This window comes from Polyergus mexicanus, unplaced genomic scaffold (genome assembly GCF_030449975.1).
Source record: "Polyergus mexicanus isolate NDT 795.1 unplaced genomic scaffold, iyPolMexi1.0 SCAF_5, whole genome shotgun sequence".
Taxonomy (NCBI): domain Eukaryota; kingdom Metazoa; phylum Arthropoda; class Insecta; order Hymenoptera; family Formicidae; genus Polyergus; species Polyergus mexicanus.
The window spans coordinates 7516807-7538909 of record NW_027223325.1 but is presented as its reverse complement, the minus strand read 5'-3'; the positions used below and the strand labels follow the sequence as shown (position 1 = coordinate 7538909).

Genomic DNA, 22103 nt, shown 5'->3' with positions numbered 1-22103 from the left:
CCCTCATTCTTGCCGACCAGTTATATCTGATTCGAAATTTTCTTTAAAATTAACACTCAGCTCTTACCAAGATTTTATTGCATTCGTACTTTAGCTTTTTCAGGCGCTGACATTTAGATATGATACTGAGGTTTTGTTACCTCTAATAAGCGTGACTACTTACATATCGTATATATTTATAGGCGATTATGTTGCACAAGAAGTTATGGATCACAATAATGATGTATTTGCAACTGCGTAAGAAAAACATTTATATCATATAATTACGTACGCGTATTCGTTTTGCGGATTATTAAAATAAAATGAATCATAATTACTATAATTTAGAAAAAACAAACATATAATAAGTGTATATATGCATGTGACAGGAATAATTGATAAATTTTCTTATTCCTCTCTCTGATCATTATTATCATTTATTATCATGTAGATACGATATTCAGTGGTACACAGCTTCCTTAAACGTACAAAAAATGATACTGTTCTTATTGCAAAGAAGTACCAAGATTTTCAGTCTAAATATTGCTGGATTGATTGTGGGATCATTGGAAGGTGCAGTTACGGTAAGAGATATACCATATGTGTATCAGAATATACTGTATGTATTTGGTCTAAGTGTGTATACATTTAGTTATTTTTCTAAATAATAGAATTATATAAAAAATTTATCAAATAAAAAAGTTATTTTAAAAAGATCTATATGTATAATGTGACTTAATCGATAATTTTAAATTATTTTTTTTTTAACGTTATTCATATAAGTTTTATTTTTTTTTTAATGGAATAATATATTTATTTCACTACAAATGTGTAAAATATTTTATGATAGATTCGATAAAGTAAAATAATCAATAATTCATCATAAAATATTATCCTTTGCTTTTATAAGACATAGATAAGAGCGAGAAAACAAAATATCTCTAATAAAAGTGTTTATTATTAACCTTTATTTACAAAATACTGCTAAAAATTATTTATTATTATATAATCTTTTATAAATAAAATAATTTTGATAAATGTCTATTTTTACACAGTCCATCCCAAATGACTTCCGGTTAACCTTGACGTTGACCTTGATCTTTAAGGAAGTCAAGGTCAAAATTATTGACATTTTCCGCCGCTCGGTTGGTAACGAAAAGTTGGGAAAAAATAAATTTTTATATATTTTTGATTAAACATAGTAATTTTGTGCGTGCAATATTGATCGAGTACATTGTTTGATTGGTATATAAGAAGTGACGGTCACAAATTTTAGTTTTAAATCAGAAATAGGTTTGTGGGTCAGATTATATCTTTCGGAAGTTAAACTCTCTTGCAGGAGAAATCCACTGCGCCCACGCATACACTTTTCCATCCACTTGTGGGGTGGATCTCGCTTCGCGTTGTAAAATATATGCATAGACACAATGGACTCCCCCTTATGAGGATCTCCACTTCCGGAAGATATAAACTAACTCTAACCAATTTTTTATTTAAAACGAAAATTTGTGGCCGCCACTTTTTATATACCAATCAAACAATGTACTCGGCGTCACTATTACACGCATAAAATTACTATGTTTAATTAAGAGTATATAAAAATGGAACGAAAAAATTTCGTGCAGTCGCCTCTATGTGGAAGATTTACTTAATATTTATATGTAAGCATATCTCAAAAATTATACGAGACATCATAAACATTGTTTAAGTCGGAACTTTTTTTTTATTAACCGAACGACGGAAAAGGACAATGATCCTGACCTCTTTAAAGATCAAGGTCAATGTTAAGGTCGACAGAAAGTCATTTGGAATCGGCTGTGTAAAGATAAACATTTACAAAAACTTTTATTGTAAATTTTTATATGTATATATAACTCTATTATATAACAAATAACAATAACTGAGTGTATACACTTAAATGAAACACTATATATTTTGAAAGCGTAAAATATGTTTAACGAATAAAAGGAATAACAAATTAAACGAGGAAATGTAACTTATTACAGTTATTGAGTACCGTACTATCATACTTTACCGTTCTTTATTCTATGCGGACTTGATACAAGATGCGTTGAGTAATAGTTTAATCGAATAGCAATAATGGAAATAGATAGTTGAGTGATATTAATTATTTATCTACAAAGTAGATTAGTTAACCGAATAATAAATAATACTGTAATAAATATGTAATTGCTAAGGAAATAGAAAAGCATGTAAAGTGACGATGTTTACAATAAATTCTGAAAACATGTACTCTTTATCCGTAATAAATTAATAAAGCATATGTATCATATAGAGTAATCGAGACACGTTAAAATTACGTCATCGTAAACTAACAAATGCAATAGTAATTCCGCCGAGATATCAGACTCTTTGTCTAGAAGTATTCTATGAGAAATATAATAAATATCCACTAATGTCTTTGTGTATGTATGTGAAATCCGTGTATATATTGTATATGGAATAAGATCACGTGTACACCACCAGAAAAGACAAAATTTTTTTTTATTAAATGTTACAAAAGAAAACAAAAAAAAAGCAAAAACATGTATATACTCGGTTACTTCTTTAAATAATAGTTATATAAAAAAAGTTTAAAATTTTTTTTTTGCTTAAAAAGATCTGTATATTTAATAAACAAAAATTTTAATTAGTTCTTTTTTAAATATTATTTATATGAGTTATTTATTTTTTCAAATGGAATAATATGTATAATTTGTAAGGCATCTTATGACAAATTCGATAACATGCAATAAAGGTAGATAATCAATAACTGTTCATAAAATTTTGTCACTTGTCTTGCTTTTATAATATAATAGATATAAGGAAAACAAAAAATTTTCAATACTTTTATTGGATATATATATATATATATATAATAAAAGTTTTTGTTTATTAGTAAGAGTCATAGTTTAAAATTGTCCTACCTCATATTCCACTGGTAATAATTTTATAACCAACACGACACACACGCGAATCGATAGACGTTTCTTTTCAAAGTGAAACATCCCTCGCGAGTGCACGCACAAGACTGAAGCATGAAACCGCGTCGCTGGAAAGAAGCATTTCGACGCTTGCGCAGACTTCGATGGGGAAGCTGCTCTATGTATGTTTCTCCATGCGTGAAACAAACACTTTCAAACTTCTTTCCATGTGAAATCGATCGTCCTCCCTTCCTTGATAAAATTGTTAAAGTACAGGAGCTTTGTTTTCAATATTTTGTATTCTCTTCAGTTATTAAATATAGCTATTACATATTTTTGGTAATTATTCAGAATCACGGCTCCACCTGCAAATGGGCTGCAAATTGTTTTGACAACATTTTATACTTAGAGAATAATGTAAATAACAATTTTTAATCGGGGAAGCCCCCCCAAAAATAGTTATAGATTGAAGGTATAATGGGTTTTACAACTTTCCACGCAAAGCGAGGTTTCCACCCAAAGCGAGGTTCAACACGCCTACATGTCTAATTTTTTTGATAGTGGAGCCCCCCTCCCTTTCCCCCGCACGAGAGAAGGGAGGGGGGGAACATACTACCTCCACGCATATACTTATTAATGCGAAGTGAAATTCTACATGTGGAAATTCACTTTGCATTAAAAAGTATACGCGTGCAAGCGGTATGTTCCGCCCCCTTTCCTGCTGGGGAGGGGGGAGGGGTTCCACTATCAAAAAATTAAACACATAGGTTTGCGTTGAACTTCGCTTTGGGTGGAAACCTCGCTTTGCGTGGAAAGTTGTAAAATCCTTTATGACTTTGGTCTATAATTTTTTTTTTGGGGTTTTCCCCCAACTGAAAATGGTTATTTATATTTCCTTCTAAACATAAAAAGTCCGTAAAAAAATCTGCAGCCCATTTGCAGATGGGGAGCAGTGATTCTGAATAATTACCATATTTTTTATAAAGCAAGTATTATTTGTTAAATAAAACAGAAAAAGATGGCCCGAAGTAATACCAAAACGTTCTTTGTTTCATATCGATAGATTACGATAAACTATTTTTACTGCCCTTTTTATTTTATTTAATTTAGAAAAACCGTATTTTTTTTAAACTGCGCACTTGAATTCATCAACAAAGTTTTTTCTACCGCAATGTTTTTTAATCGTTATGTGATTATATACAACACTTTTTGCGTGAACGCTCATAATTAAAGTTGATTCTTTTCATTACATTTGCTCGAGTAAATCTTTCTTGAATAAATAATTTTTTTAAACGCGATAATTTAAATTCTTGAATTAAAAACAATGTTAAATATTATTATCACGATTATTATTATAGATAAAATGTTTATTGCAGCAACTTCAAGATATTTGTAACCAGTTAAAAGACAAAAACAAATTTGCTATTATTGAAAAGTGTGGAAAAATAACGCGAGAAATATTTTACAACTATATGTGAGATATTATTTCATAGCAATGATTACACGTGAAATTAGATAAATTACAATCGCGGGACAAATTAAACCCCATACAGCACAGAACATTGCAGCAACATTGCAACAATATTGCAACATTGTAGCAACATTGCGGCAATGTTGCAATGTTGCTGCAATATTGCTGCAATGTTCTGTGCTGTATGGGACATTTCAATTAATCCGATTAATCACTTTGTGATTCTTAACCTACATATATTAATCATATTTCTATTAAAATAAAAAATTATAAAAATTGCATTATAGAAAATATTTATACATACTTCTATATCTGTTTAATTATTAATAGAATTATAATTATATGTATTATTGTATTAAAAATATACAAAATTTCACAATTAATATTTTGCGAAAATATTAGAACAAAAAAATAATTAAAGCATCAAACAATAAAATATTAAAAAAAATATTGATATATTTGAAATATTCGAATTCCTATTTATGTAACTATTCCATTTAAATGTTCTTAGCTATGTTCGATGCATTTATTACCATTTTACTGTCAATTTGGTCATAGATTCTTGATATTGATTTGAATATAAACAAGTCTCAGCAACGCCAGACAGTGCCTGAGTATTTTGTCGATCAAGAAAAATATTTTTATTTAATTTTACCGCATAAAAACGTTATTCGTATCGGGATGACTACGTTGACCGGAAACGATGCTTGTAGGATATATCATGTATGTATATGAAATGTTTAAAATTACAAAATGAAAAAAATAACTTTTGAAATAATTATACAAATATAACTACAAACAAATTTTTCGTTTATTTTTTTTTTTTTTAATGTATCAAATTGATCAATTTTGTAAAAATTATTCAGTGTGCTCACGAAATAAATAATATTTCTTCGCATTTTTTTTCTATTTAAAAAGAAAAAATGATATATTTTTATGAAATCAAGGAGCTTCAATTTTTTTGATGCAAGAGTCATAATATTTTCCAGAAAAGATAAGAGAATAACAATTAAACATTTTTAAATGGCACTTTAACTACTCGTTGCAAAAGTTCTAAAAGAGATTTTGTGTTTACTCCAAGCCAATACAATTTTAACGTCATTTCAAAATAGAGAGCGTGCAACAGATTTAAAATAAAATTTCACAAGTTTTTAGAAAATTTTTGCCACAATTACAACAATCAATTAAGGAGATGTGTTGTGCGATATCAAGCGCTGCCCGATTTAATGAAAATTTAAAAAAAATCTGTTTTATTGATCTTTGACTATTCTGTATGCATAAGAAAAAATGTTAAAATTTAAATTCGTCATATCTTTAATGAAAAGTAAATTCATAAAAATAATTATTAAAAAAAAAAGTGATTATTAATTAGTTTCTCCTTAGAATAAAATATATAATATCGACAAATGTTGAAAAACGAATTAATACATCATTATAATAATATTCATTTTGTTTTCTGATTGTTGCATTGTTTATGAAATAATAAAGACAAAAATTCACAATCATTTCGTTTCCCAAAACAGACATCTATTTAATTATTACATTAAGTACATTATGCTAAGTATATTCATATATAATACATCATATATGTCTCGAGAAAGCATGCAACATACACACATACAATGAATGATATTTTATAATATACAGTTGACCGTAAATGTACTCGGAATTAGCATTTGCATATTTAAACAAATATAGTCCACGATACCTTATATAATACTTTCGAAAATATAGTTTCTTTCGTAGCTATTTGCCAATATATGTCAGACTCGGATCGTTGTGACGTACCTCTCCAAAGTCAAGTGTTCGCTTCGAGCGTAAACACAAGAATGAAGCATGTGAACCATGCCATTGGAAAAAAAGGCGATTGCGCTTGCGCCGACTTCGATCGCATAGCTACCTGACAATGAGTATCTGTATATGTAAAATACATATTTATTAAATTCTTCCTATGTGAAATCGATCGCTTAATACCCTCTTCTCATAAAATTCTTAAATTACTAAAGTTTTATTTCCATAATATTTTGTGGAATTTGGTACTTTGAATTAAATAACTTATGATATAATGTATTCTAAAAGAGCGGGAAATGTTCAAGAATATATATCTAATTTAAAAAAGGAAGCAGAGAGGATAGACGCGAATCTTTATCGTTATTTTTTCTCCGCATTTCTACACGTTTCTATGTTCGAATAACAATGATCTGCCTTGAGACACAACATTTTAATCTCAATCGGACTCTCCTGCTCGCAATCGGCTTATGGCCATATCAGAAATCAAAATTAGTTCGACTTCAGATAATCTTGTTTTTTGGTATTCTGATAAGCTTTGTTATAGTTCAAGTACGTCTCCATATTCTTAATCGTAGTATATGCATTACACACATCTCATTATTAATTATAGCAAACGCTCATTTTTATCAAAATTTTTTAATTATGATCTAAGTTTATATTTAATTATTGATAATAGAATATATTGCAATTGCAATAGATAAATATTAAAATTTTAATACGTTCTTAATATTTATTGTACATCACAAAACAGATAATTGTTTAAATCTTAGTAAAACATAAATGTTTTCTTAATCCAATGTTTTTAATAAATTAATTGACTGAAGTTTACAGCGCTTATAACCAAAAGATGCACTGTTAATTTTATTATCAAAGTTTTCTGTACCATGATATTCTCTAGTTTGTACGTAATTATGTACAACATGTTCTGGATTAACAGTCATCGTGTAAGTTAATTCTTTATTACGGTAAATGTACAAACAAATATTTCAAAAAAAAAAAAAAACAATTTATGGCAATATTTTCTAACTTTTCCAAGACAGTAATAAATATTGTTGTGATGGTAGGTGAGAAATTTGTTGGAGCAACTACAATATATTTGTAATGAACTAAAAGACGAAAACGAATTTAATATCATTAAAAAGTGTGGAAATAACACAAAATTTTGTACACTTACATGTACAGGTAAGACAGTATTTCTTGCCAACTACTATATATTATTATATAAAATTGAGAAAATTTTAATCTTGAGAAAATTTAAATATTTTCATTAGTCTAAAGCAGATGAAATCGAGAAGAAAAGTCCTTTACCATTTTTTTCTAGAACATTGAATAAACGAGTTATTATTGAGTAAAGTCTGGCCAATCAGCGCCGATCTTTAGCCGGGCGCACGTCGGTGAGCCGCGCGCCTGATAGTGTGCGCCGCTGCATTTATTAAGTGTTATAGAAAAAAATGGTAAAGGACTTTTCTTCTCGATTTTATCTGCTCTACCTGCACACGATCGGTGATACGATTGATGCCGGATTGACCCATGTATATGTATATATATATATATTGTTATGATCCTTTGAACATCAAGTTTTGGTGCCGCGATGTTATGCCGCTTATCACGGTGAAATTGAAGATGATCTCTTCACCTAACCTAACCTAACCTATCCTAACTTAACCTCAGCTGTTGAGTCGTTCGAACACGTTATTGACAGCTCCATTCTTCTAAATTGTTTTCTCTCTTCTCGCTGTATTTTTTTTCGTGTTATCTTATCTTATAATAAAGTTCCTTAAATGTTTCTTAAGTGAGTGTTTTTCTTTCTGAAAGGGTTAGTGGTGTCGCGCGCTTTTAAATCGATATCGATTCGCGGACGTAACATTTTGGGGATAGAAAACGACGCGATATTTTTTTTGAGATGAACGAACGCAATCATTATAATGAGAGCAATAAGACTCAATTTGACACGAGAGTGACAAAGGAAGAATCTTGTGTGGTGCGACGCCCCTTCGAGCTGCGATTTCTGATCCATTGAGGGCGGCGATAACTCTTTATGTTGCGAAAGAAAGTCCAGAAATTCAGAGAGACACAGCAACAACAAGTTGAATTTAACACACTCCTGCGCTAGCGAAACGAGAAGATCCGTCAGATGAGGAAAAATCTTCAGCAGCGGGATAACCAGCTAAGTCATTTTCAAAACAGAAACTCGTTAGAGGGATCACGGAACTCTTAATTCTAATAAACTGGACTTTAAATTAAAACCGGATATTTATGGTGGAAATGTTTCCCTCTGTGATAATTTTGCACAATTCAGTTTGACAGCGGTAGTGAATGCTAGGAATGATTCGTTAAAAACTGTGGCGTTAGCATCGAGTTTAAGAGAAAAAAGACGATTTGTTTTGGACGGGATAATAGAAATTGAAAATCTTCGTCTCAAAGAATAGAAGAAAGGACTCCTAAATTACAAAATAATTAAGGGGGTCCTTACAGAACTATAGGATAATAAAAAAAAATTTAGTGATGCTACTTATAAAATTCCAAAGTCAAACAAATATAAAAATAAAGTCGTTCCTGCCGATAAATTGGTCCCTTATCATAAAAGACAAATTTGATTAAAAAATTTTAAGATTGGAGTACGATAAAAGATAAAAATACATATCTGGACAATGTTAGATAATTTGAAAACAATGTTATTGAAGAATTTTGTTGTTTGTCTTGTTGTCTTCCCTTCTTGTAGCAAATTTTGAACGTGGAATTTTAAATAAAACCACTTGATCTGCAAAAGTTTCTTTCTTCTAAGTGAAGACTGCTTTACATACGATTTTTCATCCGTGGTTTTCCCGTTGAATGCCAAGGCAGAAATTTGGGGATTCTATTTTGGAACGACGGGTTTATGGTAGTTCCCTCCCTTCCTTGTCCAAAGATTCCAAGAGAAAAAGGACACGCTTCTATGGGTAGTTACTGGAGTGTAAAGAGAAAAATCGGCGATTACCAGAAATTTGTATAGTCGATGGACTTTAGAAAGACAAATTGCTCGGGTAACCTATGGCAGCAGCTCAGGGTAGAGCAAAAAAGTTCGTTAAGGGATCCCTGAAATCGACATTAAAGATCAACGGGATCCAGAACAATGTTTGCTCGGTGGAGCAGAAACCTGAAGTAAAACAAAGAATTTTGCTGAGAATCCTGAGATCAAGATTTTGGAGCACTGATGAATTATCGGGACGACAATTTTAAAGAAGAGGGGAGACAGTTGATACGGTCCTGTATTATGTTTTCGTGTCGCGATATTATGCCGCTTGTCGCGGTGAAATTGAAGATGATCTCCTAACCTAACCTAACCTAACCTAACCTAACGTAACCTTAGCTGTTGAGTCGTTCGAGCGCGTTTCTGTGACAGCTTCGTTCTTTTAAAATGTTCCTTACAGTTTCTCTCGTATTATCTTATCTTAGAATAAAGTTTCTTAAGTGTTTCTTTAGTGAGTGTTTTCCTTTCTGAAAGTGTTTGTGATGTTGCACGCTTTCGATTAACTGATATCAATCCGCGAACATAACAATACATATACACTAAAAACGTGTTTACTATTTGATATTGCTATATTAAAAATATAGAACATATCACAGTCAGTTTTCAAATTATCACAAAGATTATATATATATATATATAAAAGAAAAGCGAAATGTGAGGGAGAGAGAGAGAGCGATAGGGAGGGGCGAGGGAGAGGGACAGAGAGAGAAAAGGTGAGGAAGAAGACAAGGGTGGAGGAGAGGAGAACGGAGGGAAAAGGAGAGGAGGGAATTATGCGTAAATAAAATATATCATAAAATAAAAAGAGCAATGTTTACAATTATTTCATTTAAATGATTTTAGTATTCGCCATATGCAGCACAATTTTGGTTATTTTGATACCAATTTGGCCAGAGATCCTCGGTATTGTTCTGCACATAAATAAATCTCGAATACAGAGTCAGGCAATACATATCACGACTGAATATTTCGTCGATCAAAAAAAATATTTCTATTTAATTTTACTGCATATAAACACGGTTATTTGTATTGGAGCGACTACATTGACAGCTACGGGAACAATGCTCATAGGATGCGCCATACACGCCTGTGGATTGTTTAAAATTGCAAGGTAAAAAAATAAATTTAGGAATGAACACGATGTATATGATTGCAAACAAAATCTTCAGTTATTTGCTTGTTTGAAATTATCAATACACTTTTGGGAGAACTACATATTTACAGCAAATAAATTAATCATAGTTATCGTATGGAGCAAATAATGAACATCAAAATGTTAAAAAATGTTAACCTTAAGGAGAGGACTATGATTTACAACAAAAAAATATTTTATGCAGTCCAAATACATCGCAAGACTATAAAGTTGGTATGCATGCGATAATAATTATATAGTGATTATTGCAATCACATTCTATTTTTCTTAAAGGTTTTGTGAATTTTTATCGTCTACTTTCAAAGGCTCTTTCTTCTTATTAATAATAATTATTGTGATATCATTAAGCCTGAATATTTATGGAGTAAGTTTTTCTCGATTTCTTAAAACTAAATGTGTTGAACAACACACATATATATCATTTTGCAATAAGCAAAATTTAAAAAATTTGTAAATGACAAAAATGAAATCAGAAAACAATAAAAATGATTGATAATACAAATATCAAATAATGTTAATTATAAAATTGTAAATTTAAAAAATCATTGCATATGAATTTTGTTTCTTCGTATTTTTCACTTTTTCTTTCTCTATCATTATTATATTCAATGTAAACTAAGTTGTTGTAATGATTTGAAAAATGATAGTTACAATAATGATGTGTTTTAGATTTTTCAGAGTATATCTCTTGGAGATAAGGAAGCATTTTTATTACACCTGTTACTTGCATCTATCATTCTTTTATATATGTTTGTAGTTAACTATGTCGGGCAAGAAATTACAAATCACAACAATTACGTATACTTCATAGCGTAAGATATAAATATATTGTTCACGCAATTGTGTGTATAGATATAATATATATAATATATTCTATACAGGATGTCCCATCTTAAAAGTTCCACCCTCATAACTTCTTAGGATTAATGTTTGAAGGAAAATGACTCGGATAAAAGTTGTAGGGAACAAAGGGGGCTATCTAATAATGACCTTGGATTTGACATTAAAGGTCATTTGAAGGTCTGTTTTTTAAATAGAACTCCCTATTTTTCATTACATATTCTTGTAGCTTATCTCGAGAGCTTTCAAAACACTATAATAAAGTATTTTTTCATTAAGTACTTTTTGAATTATTTCATATTTTAATCTGACATATTTTGATATAAAAAATAAAATATTTCGTAAAATATTTAGTTTTCGATAATCTTACCGTAATACTTTTATATACAGAATAATGAGACTAATCAATTAGTGCCAAAAAAAGCAAATAACTGTTTTAAAAAATGCATTGTAAATAATTTTCTTGAGAACAATTATTTTTTATACTATTATTCTGTACATAGAAGTATTACGATAAGATTATCGAAAATTAAATATTTTACAAGATATTTAATTTTTTATGTCAAAATATGTCAGATTAAAATATAAAATAACTTAAAAAGTTCTTAATAAAGAAATACTTTATTATAGTGTTTTGGAAAGCTCTCTATAGATAAGCGATAAAAATATGTAATAAAAAATAGGGGGTCCTATTTAAAAAACGGACCTTCAAATGACCTTGAAAATGACTTTTAATGTCAAATCCAAAGTCACTATTAGATAGCCCCTTTGTTCCCTACAACTTTTATCCGAGTCGTTTTCCTTCAAACGTTGATCCTGAAAAATTATGAGGGTGGAACTTTAAAAATGGGACACCCTGTATATGTATTTTATTATTAATTAATCAAATATTTATCAGGTAATTATTATTTCATAGGTACAATAGTCGATGGTATAATGCACCATTGCAGGCACAAAAGCTGATACTCTTTGTATTGTTAAAAGGTAGCCGAACTTACTACCTCAATATCAGCGGAATGATTGTGGCATCTTTGGAGTGTTTCGCCACGGTAAAAATTATAAATTATAGTACGGATTTGGAAAGAAAGAATGCTTCATATTAATATTGTAATAGAGGACTTATCTTTTTGCAGCTAGTAAAAACATCAATGTCCTACTTCACCGTTATATATTCTATGGAGGAGTAATGCGCAGATATATTATCTATACATACATATAGTTTATGATTTAGTTTTCGCGTTTCAAAGATTAAAATATATAATATCGATAAAAAAATGTTGGAAAACGTATTAATATATCATCATAACGATACTGATTTGATTATTGCACTACTTATAAAATAATAAAGTCAAGAATTCACAATCATTTTGTTTCCGAAAACAGACATCTATTTCATTATTAAATTAAGTACATTATGCTAAATATATTCATATATAATACGTCATATATGTCTCGAGAAAGCATGCAACATACACACATACAATGAATGATATTTTATAATATACAGTTGACCGCAAATGTACTCGGAATTAGCATTTGCATATTTAAACAAATATAGTCCACGATACCTTATATAATACTCTTTCGAGAATATAGTTTCTTTCGTAGCTATTTGCCAATATATGTGAAACTCGGATCGTTGTGACGTACCTCTCCAAAGTCAAGTGTTCGCTACAAGCGTAAACACAAGAATGAAGCATATGAACCATGCTTCTGGAAATAGAGACGATTGCGCTTCGCCGACTTCGATCGCATAGCTACCTGACAATGAGTATCTGTATGTATCAAATACACATTTATTAAATTTCCTCCCATGTAAAATCGATCGCTTAATAGCCTCTTCTCATAAAATTGTTAAATACAAAAATTCTGTTTTTGTAATATTTTGTGCAATTTATTATTTATTCTGAGATAAATATCTTATAATAAAATTTACAGTAAAACTTAAGATTAAGGGCGATCTCACCGATTTCGATGACCTTGATATATGTTGTCAAGGACATAATTCTGAGTAACTTTTTCTTCTAATTTAATCGTCGCTCGTTATTTACTACAAAGTTATGAACAATTAAAAATAGTAACTAATTGATGCTTAAAACTGCATACATTTTCGCATGAATTATCAACTTTTACGTCATAAAACCAAAAAAAAAATAATAATAGAGAATTACAATGAACTAAGTAGGTTTATATATTTCAGTCAATATTATTCAGATATTTAATACATAGTTGCTATAATATTGAAAAAAGCTTCCATTTGTTCACAATAATTGTAACGTCGACGAAATAAGCGCGCGCGCGCACGCGCACGCACACATACACGGTGGTGGGGGGTGGCAGCGGCAGAGGGGCCGTTTTTGTCCATGCATGTATTTTAATATATTTCAAATTTTTTTTGTTAATAACTTTTTAATAAGCAACGAGCGACGATTAAATTAGAAGAAAAAGTTACTCAAAATTATGTCCTTGACAACATATATCAAGGTCATTGAAATCGGTGAGATCGCGCTTAATCTTAAGTTTTTCCGAATTTACTCTAATAGAGCTGAAAATGTTCAAGAATACATACTTAATCTAATAAAGAAAAAAGAGGAGACATATATAGAAGCGAATCTTTACCAATTTCTTCGCAGTCCAACACGTTTCTTGTTGCTACGCACAATAATGATTTGCATCGAGACTCAATATTTTAATCTCAATAGAAATCCTTTATTTGCAGTTGGCTTATGGCTTGATCAGCGAACAAAACTCATTAGGTTTCAGACAATCTTATTCTTCAGCATTTTGACAAGCTTTATTATATTCCATGCGCGTGCATATTTTTAACAATATTATTATACAATATGCACTAACTAATATGATCAGTCGTAACAATCGCTCTTTTACGCAATTTTTAAATATAATCAGATTTTAATATTGATAATACAATGTAATATATCACCGATAATTATAGATATTTCATTAAATTTTTTTTTTATATACATATTTTTTATGAAGCAATTATATTATTTGTTTAATATAATAAAAATACCGTGTCTTTTTAAATGCAATTTTTTCAATATACTAATTGATTGTAGCTCACAGCACTTATAACTACAGAGTGCACACCTGAGTTTATCATTAAAGTTTTTTCTACCGCAATGTTTTTTAGTATTTATGTGATTAAATACAATTCCTTCCGGGTGAATGCTCATAATATAAGTTGAATCTACTCATTGTATTTGTTCGAATAAATCCCTTCTATAAATAAATATTTTAAACGTGATAATTCAAATTTTTGAATTAAAAACAATATTGGATATTTTTATTATGATTATTATTATAAGTAAAATATTTATTGGAACAATTTCAAGATATTTGTAACCAGTTAAATGACAAAAACGAAATTGCTATTATTGCTACTTGGTAGCGGCCCCTGTACATAGGCAAACCGTTGACAAGCTGGAACAAATTTTTTCATACACTTGGCGTCGCGACGCTACTGCGTCGCTTGATTAAAGGTATAATAACTATTTTGATCAATATAATTTGTATGATACGATCACAACACAGGGAATTTAGATATTGAACTGATTGTTCAAAAATCGGACAAATTAATACAAGAAAGATCGAATTATCCGTTTATTATCTACTTAAGATGTAAAATAGAGTTTGATATTTATATAAATAAAATTTTAACTTTTATGAATTAAATTATTTAATCATTATCAATTTCTGAAACTTGTAAATTATTTATAAAATAGCGATGTTAATTAAATAACAGAAAATTGTTTAATAGTTTCCATTTCTATATAAAACGAAAAATTTAATAATAATTTTTTAATATGCAAAATGCTTTAAATTTAATAGATAAACTTTATAAAGACATCTGTATAAAGACATCTAACAGAGATAAGAAAAAACTCATTGTAATTACGCAAATTTACAATAAGTGCACAAATCTTTTTTCTTATCTCTTTTGGATGGCTTTATATATTCTCAAAGTTTATCTAAATATAAAGCGTTTTGCATATTTATCGCAACGTATTTCAATATTACAAATAGATTGCCCCGTAATATTACTGTAGTCTTACATTGTAATATTTCTAAGGGCGGACATTTCAACGTTGCCGCAGGCTTGCAGTAACATTGCAGAAACATTTCGCAATATCCGTGCAATATTACAATGTTTCGATGTAAGAGCTATGCAACGTTTTTGCAATCTTTCGGTGCATTAATTTCTACTTCGTATAAAGCACAAAGTGATATATTACATGAAATCTAATATGCAATAAATGTAAATATTATATAAAATAATATAAAAAGCATGCATATGTGTTTTAATTAAGAACAACAATTATTCAGTCTCGCTTGTTTCTAAATGTAGAAAACTTTGTATCACAATTCCGTACCTTATATTTGGTCGGCGATAGTTTTATAGTTAATTTGACAGCACACGTAAAGCGTATCGATTCTGTTCCTTTAGAAAGTCCTTCCACGAGTGCACGCACAAGAATGAAGCATATAACTCCGCGTGAGTTGAAAACAAAGCGATTGCGCTTGCGCAACTCCGATCTAAATGGTACGTGATGGATGTGTTTTATTATGTAAAATACTCATTTATTAAACTTCTTTCCATGTAAAATTGATCCTTTAATCGCCTCTTCTAACAAAATTTTTAGATTATAGGAGCTTTGTTTCCATAATATTTTCTGCAATTTGGCATTTATCATGACTTAAATAATTTATGACAGAATTTATTCTAAAGAAGCATAAGAGTTCAAGAATACTTAATTTGAAGAAGAAAAAAGAGAGAATAGAAGTGAGTCTTTATTAATTTCTCCGCAGTCCAGTTTCTATACTCGCATAGTATGATCTGCATCGAAACTCAACATTTTCATCTCAATCGGATTCTTCTACTTGCGATCGGCTTATGGCCCTATCCGATATCAAAATTCGTTCGGCTTCAGATAATCTTGTTTTCTGGTATTCTAACAAGCTTTGTTATATTCCAGGTAATACTTTTAATCGTATTATTATATAATATCCAGTACCACACATCTCATCATTATTAATTATTGCAAACGCTCACTTTTATCAAAATTTTTAAATATGATTAAATTTTATATTTAATTATTAATAATAGAGAGAATACATAGCAATGGTTATAGATAAATAGATAAATAGATAAATAAATAAATAAATAGATAAATAATTAAATAGATAAGTAAATAAATAGATAAATAAATAAATAAATAAATAGATAAATAAATAGATAAATAGGTAAATAAATAAATAATTAGATAAATAAATAAATAAATAAATATTAAAGTTTTTGATACGTTATTATACAGGGTGAGTCATTTTAATCAATATACGCAAATATCTCGTGAAGTAAGTAAAATGGAAAAAAATGTTTTATATAAATGTTGTAGGGTTCAGAGAGGGACACATGATGAAAATATGGACATGACCTTGAGTAATCTTCTCAAGGTCAAATCAATGTAATCGATGTTTTCTTATATGGAACCCTCCATTTTTTATTGCATATTCTTGTAGATTATTTTGAGAACTTTTCAAAACACTATAATAAAGTATTTTTTTATTAAATGCTTTTTGAGTTATTTTATATTTTAATCTGACATATTTTGATATAAAAATATAAAAAATAAAATATCTCGTAAAATATTTAATTTTCAATCATCTTACCGTAATACTTTTATATACAGAATAATGAGACAAATCAATTAGTGTAAAGAAAAAAACAAATAATTGTTTAAAGAAATATATCGTAAATAATTACATACTTTTTCTTAAAAATAATTATTTTTTTATACTAATTGATTTGTTTCATTATTCTGTACATAAAAGTATTACGGTACAGTAAGATTATCGAAAACTAAATATTTTACGAAATATTTTATTTTTTATATCAAAATATGTCAGATTAAAATATAAAATAACTCAAAAAGTGCTTAATGAAAAAATACTTTATTATAGTGTTTTAAAAAGTTCTCGAGATAAGCTACAAGAATATGCAATAAAAAATGGGGGGTTACATTTAAGACAACATCGATCATATTGACTTGGCCTTGAAAAGGGCACTCAAGGTCATGTCCATATTTTCATCATATGTCCCTCTCTGAATCCTACAACTTTCGTCCAAAACATTTTTTTCCATCTTGCTTATTTTATGAGATATTTGCGTGTATTGATTAAAATGATTCACCCTGATATGTTATATGTATATTTATTATACATATATTACAAAACATATTATTGTTTTAATCTCTTAGTAAAATGTAGAATAATGTTTCCCTAATGTAATATTTTTATTAAATTAATTGTTTGAAGTTTACAGCATTTATAACCACAAAATGCACTGTTGACTTTATTATCAAAGTTTTCTCTACTGCAATAATCTTTAATTTCTACGTAATTATATACAACATGTTCTGGATTAACACACATCACGTAAGTCATTTGTTTATCGACTTATACAAATGAATAATTTTGATAATAACTTCTAATAATTAAATTTTTATATATGAAAATCTTTTCCAATTTTTCCAAAACAACATTAAATATTGGTATTTTGATAGGTGAGAAATTTGTTGAAGCAACTACAATGTATTTGTAATGAACTAAAAGACGAAAATGAACTTGCTATCATTAAGAAGTATGGATATAATACAAGACGTTGTACTGCTATTATTACATGTAAGACAGTATCTCTTGCTAGCTATTACATATCATGAAATTGAACAATTCCAATTGAAGATTCCAATCGTGAGAAAAGTTAAATATTTAGATTAGTTTGATCAACTATATTTTAACTTTTATAATTAGCTTAAATATTATATGGTAAATGTTTACATTAAATTACACCTCACGGATCGTTTTCATTTTTACATATATTAGAGAGGGCACATTCCTAAGTAACACGAACTCTGAATTTTGTGGCGCTTTCTTCTGGTTCCAGAGATATGCAATTTTGAAGTTTCACAGGTTTAATGCTTTTTCTGTTATAAAATAAGAAAAAATAAAGTTTGTTTATGTTGTATTTGTGTAAAACTGACGAGGAAAAAGTGTTTGTTTACATTTCCGGGAACGAAGCTCCTTGGAGTTTTCCATTTTCCACGCGAAACGAGGTTCAACGCAAACCTATGCGTCTAGTTTTTTAATAGTGGATCCCCCCCCCGCAGGGAGGACGGAACGTACTGTCTCCACGCATATACTTTTTAATGTGTAAATATAAAGTGGAAAGTTGTAAACCCATGTGGAATCTTACTTCGTATTAAAAATTATATGCGTAGAAACTGTACTTTCCGCCTTCCCCCACCCCCGTGGGGGGGCCGCCACTATCAAAAAACTAAACACATAGGTTTGCGTTGAACCTCGCTTTGCGTGGAGTAGCAATTGTAAAAAAGTACAAAATATACAATTTTTTATATCTTATTAAGTGATTTTTTTTTTTTTTTTATAAATCATTTGTAGGAGGATGTATACATCTGCGATAATGTTAAAAAATTCATCAATACGTTTATCATAATTAAATTGACGTTTAAATAAAAACTCGTAAACACGAAAGAAATTCTTAGCGAAAATATACTGACAGTGACGCAAATGTAAACAAAAAATCATAAACACGCAAGAAAGATATAGTGAAAAGATCATAGAAATAATTGTGAAAATTATGATACTTCGAAATCGCATGCCTCTGAAACGAGAAGAGAGCGCCACAAAATTCAAAGTACGTGTTACTTAAAAATGTGACCTCTATAATATATGTAAAAACTCATTTGTTTGTTTTTTGGGGGATTTTTTCCAAAACAAAGCAAAAACAAGCAAATCTTTAAAAAACTTTTTTCTTACAATTAGCCTATCGGTTTTCTATATGCTTTCGAAGTCTTGACATTTAATTTCGGAATATCCTGTATACAATATGTTTACTATTTGTTATTATTATATTGAAAATATACAAAATATTATATAGTGTACGTTATTAGAGAGAGGGGTGAGGGAGCGAGAGAGAAACAGAGAGGAGGGAGATGGAAAAGAAGAGCGAGTGACAGAGTGAGAGAGAGAGAGGAGAGGGTCGGGAGGGAGAGGAAGGGGTAGAGGGGAGAGAAGGGAAGGAAGGGGTTAAGCGAAGGGTAGATGGAAGAGAAAGAGAAGTGAGGAGAGCGAGAGAGGAAAGGGAGGGAAGAGGGGTGGGAGATGAGAGAGGAGAGAGGAGAAAGGAGAGAGGAGAGAGAGAGAGAGAGAGAGAGAGAGAGAATTATGCAAAAATAATATATATCAAAAGAGTCAATGTTTACAATTATTTCGTTTAAATGTTTTTAGTGTTGGCCATATGCAGCATATTGTTTGCTATTTTAATACCAATTTGGCCACAGATTTTTGGTACTGTTCTGCACATAAATCAGTCTCGAATACAGAATCAGGCAATACAAATCACGACTGAATACTTTATCGATCAGGAAAAATATATTTTTTTAATTTTCTTGCATACAAATGCAGTTCTTTGTATTGGAGGGACTACAATGACAGCGACGGGAACAATGATTTTAGGATGCTTTATACACGCATGTGGAATGTTTCATATTGCAAGGTAAATAATGAATTTAGGAAAGAACATGAAATGTATGGCTGCAAACAAAATTTTTATTTATTTCGCGTTTAAATTTATCAATACCATTTTGAGAGAATTACATATTAACAGCGAACAACTTAATTACAGTTATCGCATAGAGCAAGCAATGTCGACAAAAATGCTCAAAAATATTAACCTGAAGAATCAGACAATGATTAATAAAAAAATATTTTATGCCGTCGAAATCCATCGCAAGGCTATGAAGTTGGTATACGTGTGATAACAATTATATAACACTTTGTACGTAATAATATCTTATTTATTTTAAAGGTTCATCGATATGTTGATATCTAGTTTTGAAGGCTCGTTTCTGTTATTAATAATGTTTTGTGTAATTTCTTTGAGCCTGAATATTTTTGCAGTAAGTGCTTCTTTCATGTTTTTGAAACTTATTTCTAAACGGGATATTAATGACATCTGATAATCGAATTTGAAAAATTAATATATACAATAAATATAAACAGAAAATAATATATAAAAAATATGAGAATGTCGATACCAAATTATGCTAATTATGAAATCAGAAAATTTTAAGGATTAGATCTTAACATACAAACTTTTGGACTTTATCTTCATAATTTTTAATATCATAATTATGATTATCATGAGTAATTGTTAAACACATAAGAAATATGGTATAATCACAACAATGATTTTAGGTTTTTTATAATGCATCGCTTGGAAATAAGGAAGCACTATTATTACATCTGTCATTTGTATTTGCTATCTATTTATATATGTTTCTAACTAATTATATCGGTCAAGAGGTTACAAATTACAGTAATAACGTATATTCTACCGCGTAAGAAACAATTTTATGTGTATTCATATATATATATATATTTATATATATCAATTGCATATATTGTATGTACAGGGTGTCCTAGACCACCCGTACACCCCTTTTCTTTCAAAAAGTAAGCATTTTAGAGAAAAACGTTTTGAACAAAAATTGTATGGTTTTGAGAGGAACATAAGATGGTGTCATTGGTTTGACCTTGGATGGCATCGTTGAGGTCAAGTCAAGGACATCTTTAATTTCTCAAACGGAGCCCGCTATTTTTAATTACATACTCTTGTAGCTTATCTCGAGAACTTTCCAAAACATTATAAGTATTTTTTCATTAAGTACTTTTTGAGTTGTTTTATATTTTAATCTGACATATTTTGATATAAAAAATTAAATTAAATATCTTGTAAAATATTTAGTTTTTGATAACCTTACCGTAATACTTTTATGTACAAAATAATGAGATAAATCAATTAGTGCAAAAAAAAACAAATAATTGTTTTAAAAAATATATTGCGAATAATTTTCTTAAAAACAATTATTTTTTATACTAATTGATTCGTCTCATTATTCTATACATAAAAGTATTACGGTAAGATTATCGAAAACTGAATATTTTACGAAATATTTTATTTTTTATATCAAAATATGTCAGATTAAAATATAAAATAACTCAAAAAGTGCTTAATGAAACAATACTTTATTATAGTGTTTTAAAAAGTTCTCGAGATAAGCTACAAGAATATGCAATAAAAAATGGGGGGTTCCATTTAAGACAACATCGATCATATTGACTTGGCCTTGAAAAGGGCACTCAAGGTCAAACCAATGACACCATTTTATGTTCCCTTCAAAACCATACAATTTTTGTTCAAAACGTTTTTCTCTAAAATGCTTAGTTTTTGAAAGAAAAGGGGTGTACTGGTGGTCTAGGACACCCTGTATATTAGTATAAAGTGTATTTTCTTTGTTAGTAGTTTATCATTAAATGTGTGTATCATATTATTTTATAGATACAATGTTCGATGGTATATGGCACCATTACATACACAGAAAATGATACTTTTTATTTTACAAAAAGGCAGTATAACTTTCGATGTAAATATCGCCGGATTGTTTGTAATGTCGTTACAGTGTTTCGCTACGGTAAGAATATTGTATATCATGAACTGCGATATTTATAGCTTACATGTTCCATAGTGCAATATTAGAAACATTATTTATTATTACAGTTAACAAAAGCATCAATGTCTTACTTTACCTTTATGTATTCTACTCAGCAATGATGCGAAGATACACTAACCAGCATAAATCGCCTGGAAAATATTTCCCATGTTTGATAAATCTCGCATAAATTAAATAATACACCCCGACAAAAAGTAGTGTTTTGACTGTTGCACTGTTTCAATAATCAAGAAATAAAAAATTCACAATTATTTATCTTTCGGTAATGGATACCTGTTTTGTATTATGAAATACAGTATATCAATTTCAAAACTATCAGCCGAGA

The 22103-nt window shown here is 29.4% G+C and overlaps 3 protein-coding genes across 8 annotated transcripts in view; all 3 read left to right on the top strand.

Annotated features, from left to right (window-relative positions):
* The window catches only part of LOC138933631 (odorant receptor 10-like), a 6592-nt gene extending 4472 nt beyond the window's left edge, over positions 1-2120 (top strand). The window contains exons 7-9 of the mRNA XM_070296490.1: positions 95-237; positions 431-563; positions 1986-2120. Coding sequence (XP_070152591.1) covers positions 95-237; positions 431-563; positions 1986-2039 — 330 coding nt within the window. The 3' untranslated portion in view covers positions 2040-2120. The remainder of the gene's footprint in view (positions 1-94; positions 238-430; positions 564-1985) is intronic.
* A 4375-nt stretch (positions 2121-6495) lies between these two features.
* Positions 6496-12479, top strand: LOC138933625 (odorant receptor 4-like). 4 transcript variants are annotated; one of them, XM_070296474.1, is made up of 9 exons: positions 6496-6714; positions 6990-7109; positions 7230-7347; positions 10019-10286; positions 10418-10537; positions 10602-10692; positions 10998-11140; positions 12085-12217; positions 12302-12479. In XM_070296474.1, exons 1-9 carry the CDS (start codon positions 6571-6573, stop codon positions 12353-12355), a joined length of 1191 nt encoding a protein of 396 aa, XP_070152575.1. In that variant the 5' UTR covers positions 6496-6570; the 3' UTR covers positions 12356-12479. The 4 variants fall into 4 exon arrangements, with proteins under 4 accessions (XP_070152575.1, XP_070152574.1, XP_070152577.1 ...); XM_070296473.1 differs by having other exon boundaries at positions 12283-12479; XM_070296475.1 differs by having other exon boundaries at positions 6551-6714; positions 6997-7109; positions 12283-12479.
* An 86-nt stretch (positions 12480-12565) lies between these two features.
* Positions 12566-21988, top strand: LOC138933624 (odorant receptor 22c-like). Of its 3 annotated transcripts, none has more exons than XM_070296472.1 (13): positions 12566-12945; positions 14522-14668; positions 15259-15444; positions 15634-15729; positions 15996-16162; positions 17502-17621; positions 17750-17867; positions 19671-19761; positions 19891-20007; positions 20074-20164; positions 20463-20605; positions 21607-21739; positions 21826-21988. In XM_070296472.1, exons 4-13 carry the CDS (start codon positions 15663-15665, stop codon positions 21877-21879), a joined length of 1101 nt encoding a protein of 366 aa, XP_070152573.1. In that variant the 5' UTR covers positions 12566-12945; positions 14522-14668; positions 15259-15444; positions 15634-15662; the 3' UTR covers positions 21880-21988. The 3 variants fall into 3 exon arrangements, with proteins under 3 accessions (XP_070152573.1, XP_070152571.1, XP_070152572.1); XM_070296470.1 differs by having other exon boundaries at positions 19494-19761; XM_070296471.1 differs by lacking the exons at positions 12566-12945; positions 14522-14668; positions 15259-15444 and having other exon boundaries at positions 15577-15729; positions 19494-19761.
* The last annotated feature ends 115 nt before the right edge of the window (positions 21989-22103 follow it).

Coding starts and splice junctions, on each gene's coding strand:
- LOC138933624 (XM_070296470.1), top strand. CDS start 15,663: ATGAAGCATATAACTCCGCGTGAGTTGAAAACAAAGCGATTGCGCTTG. Junction 19,762..19,890: donor GGAATGTTTCATATTGCAAG/GTAAATAATGAA, acceptor ACTTAATTACAG/TTATCGCATAGAGCAAGCAA. Junction 20,606..21,606: donor AATAACGTATATTCTACCGC/GTAAGAAACAAT, acceptor ATTATTTTATAG/ATACAATGTTCGATGGTATA.
- LOC138933625 (XM_070296473.1), top strand. CDS start 6,571: ATGATCTGCCTTGAGACACAACATTTTAATCTCAATCGGACTCTCCTG. Junction 10,538..10,601: donor ATACATCGCAAGACTATAAA/GTTGGTATGCAT, acceptor TTTTTCTTAAAG/GTTTTGTGAATTTTTATCGT. Junction 12,218..12,282: donor CTTTGGAGTGTTTCGCCACG/GTAAAAATTATA, acceptor ATATTGTAATAG/AGGACTTATCTTTTTGCAGC.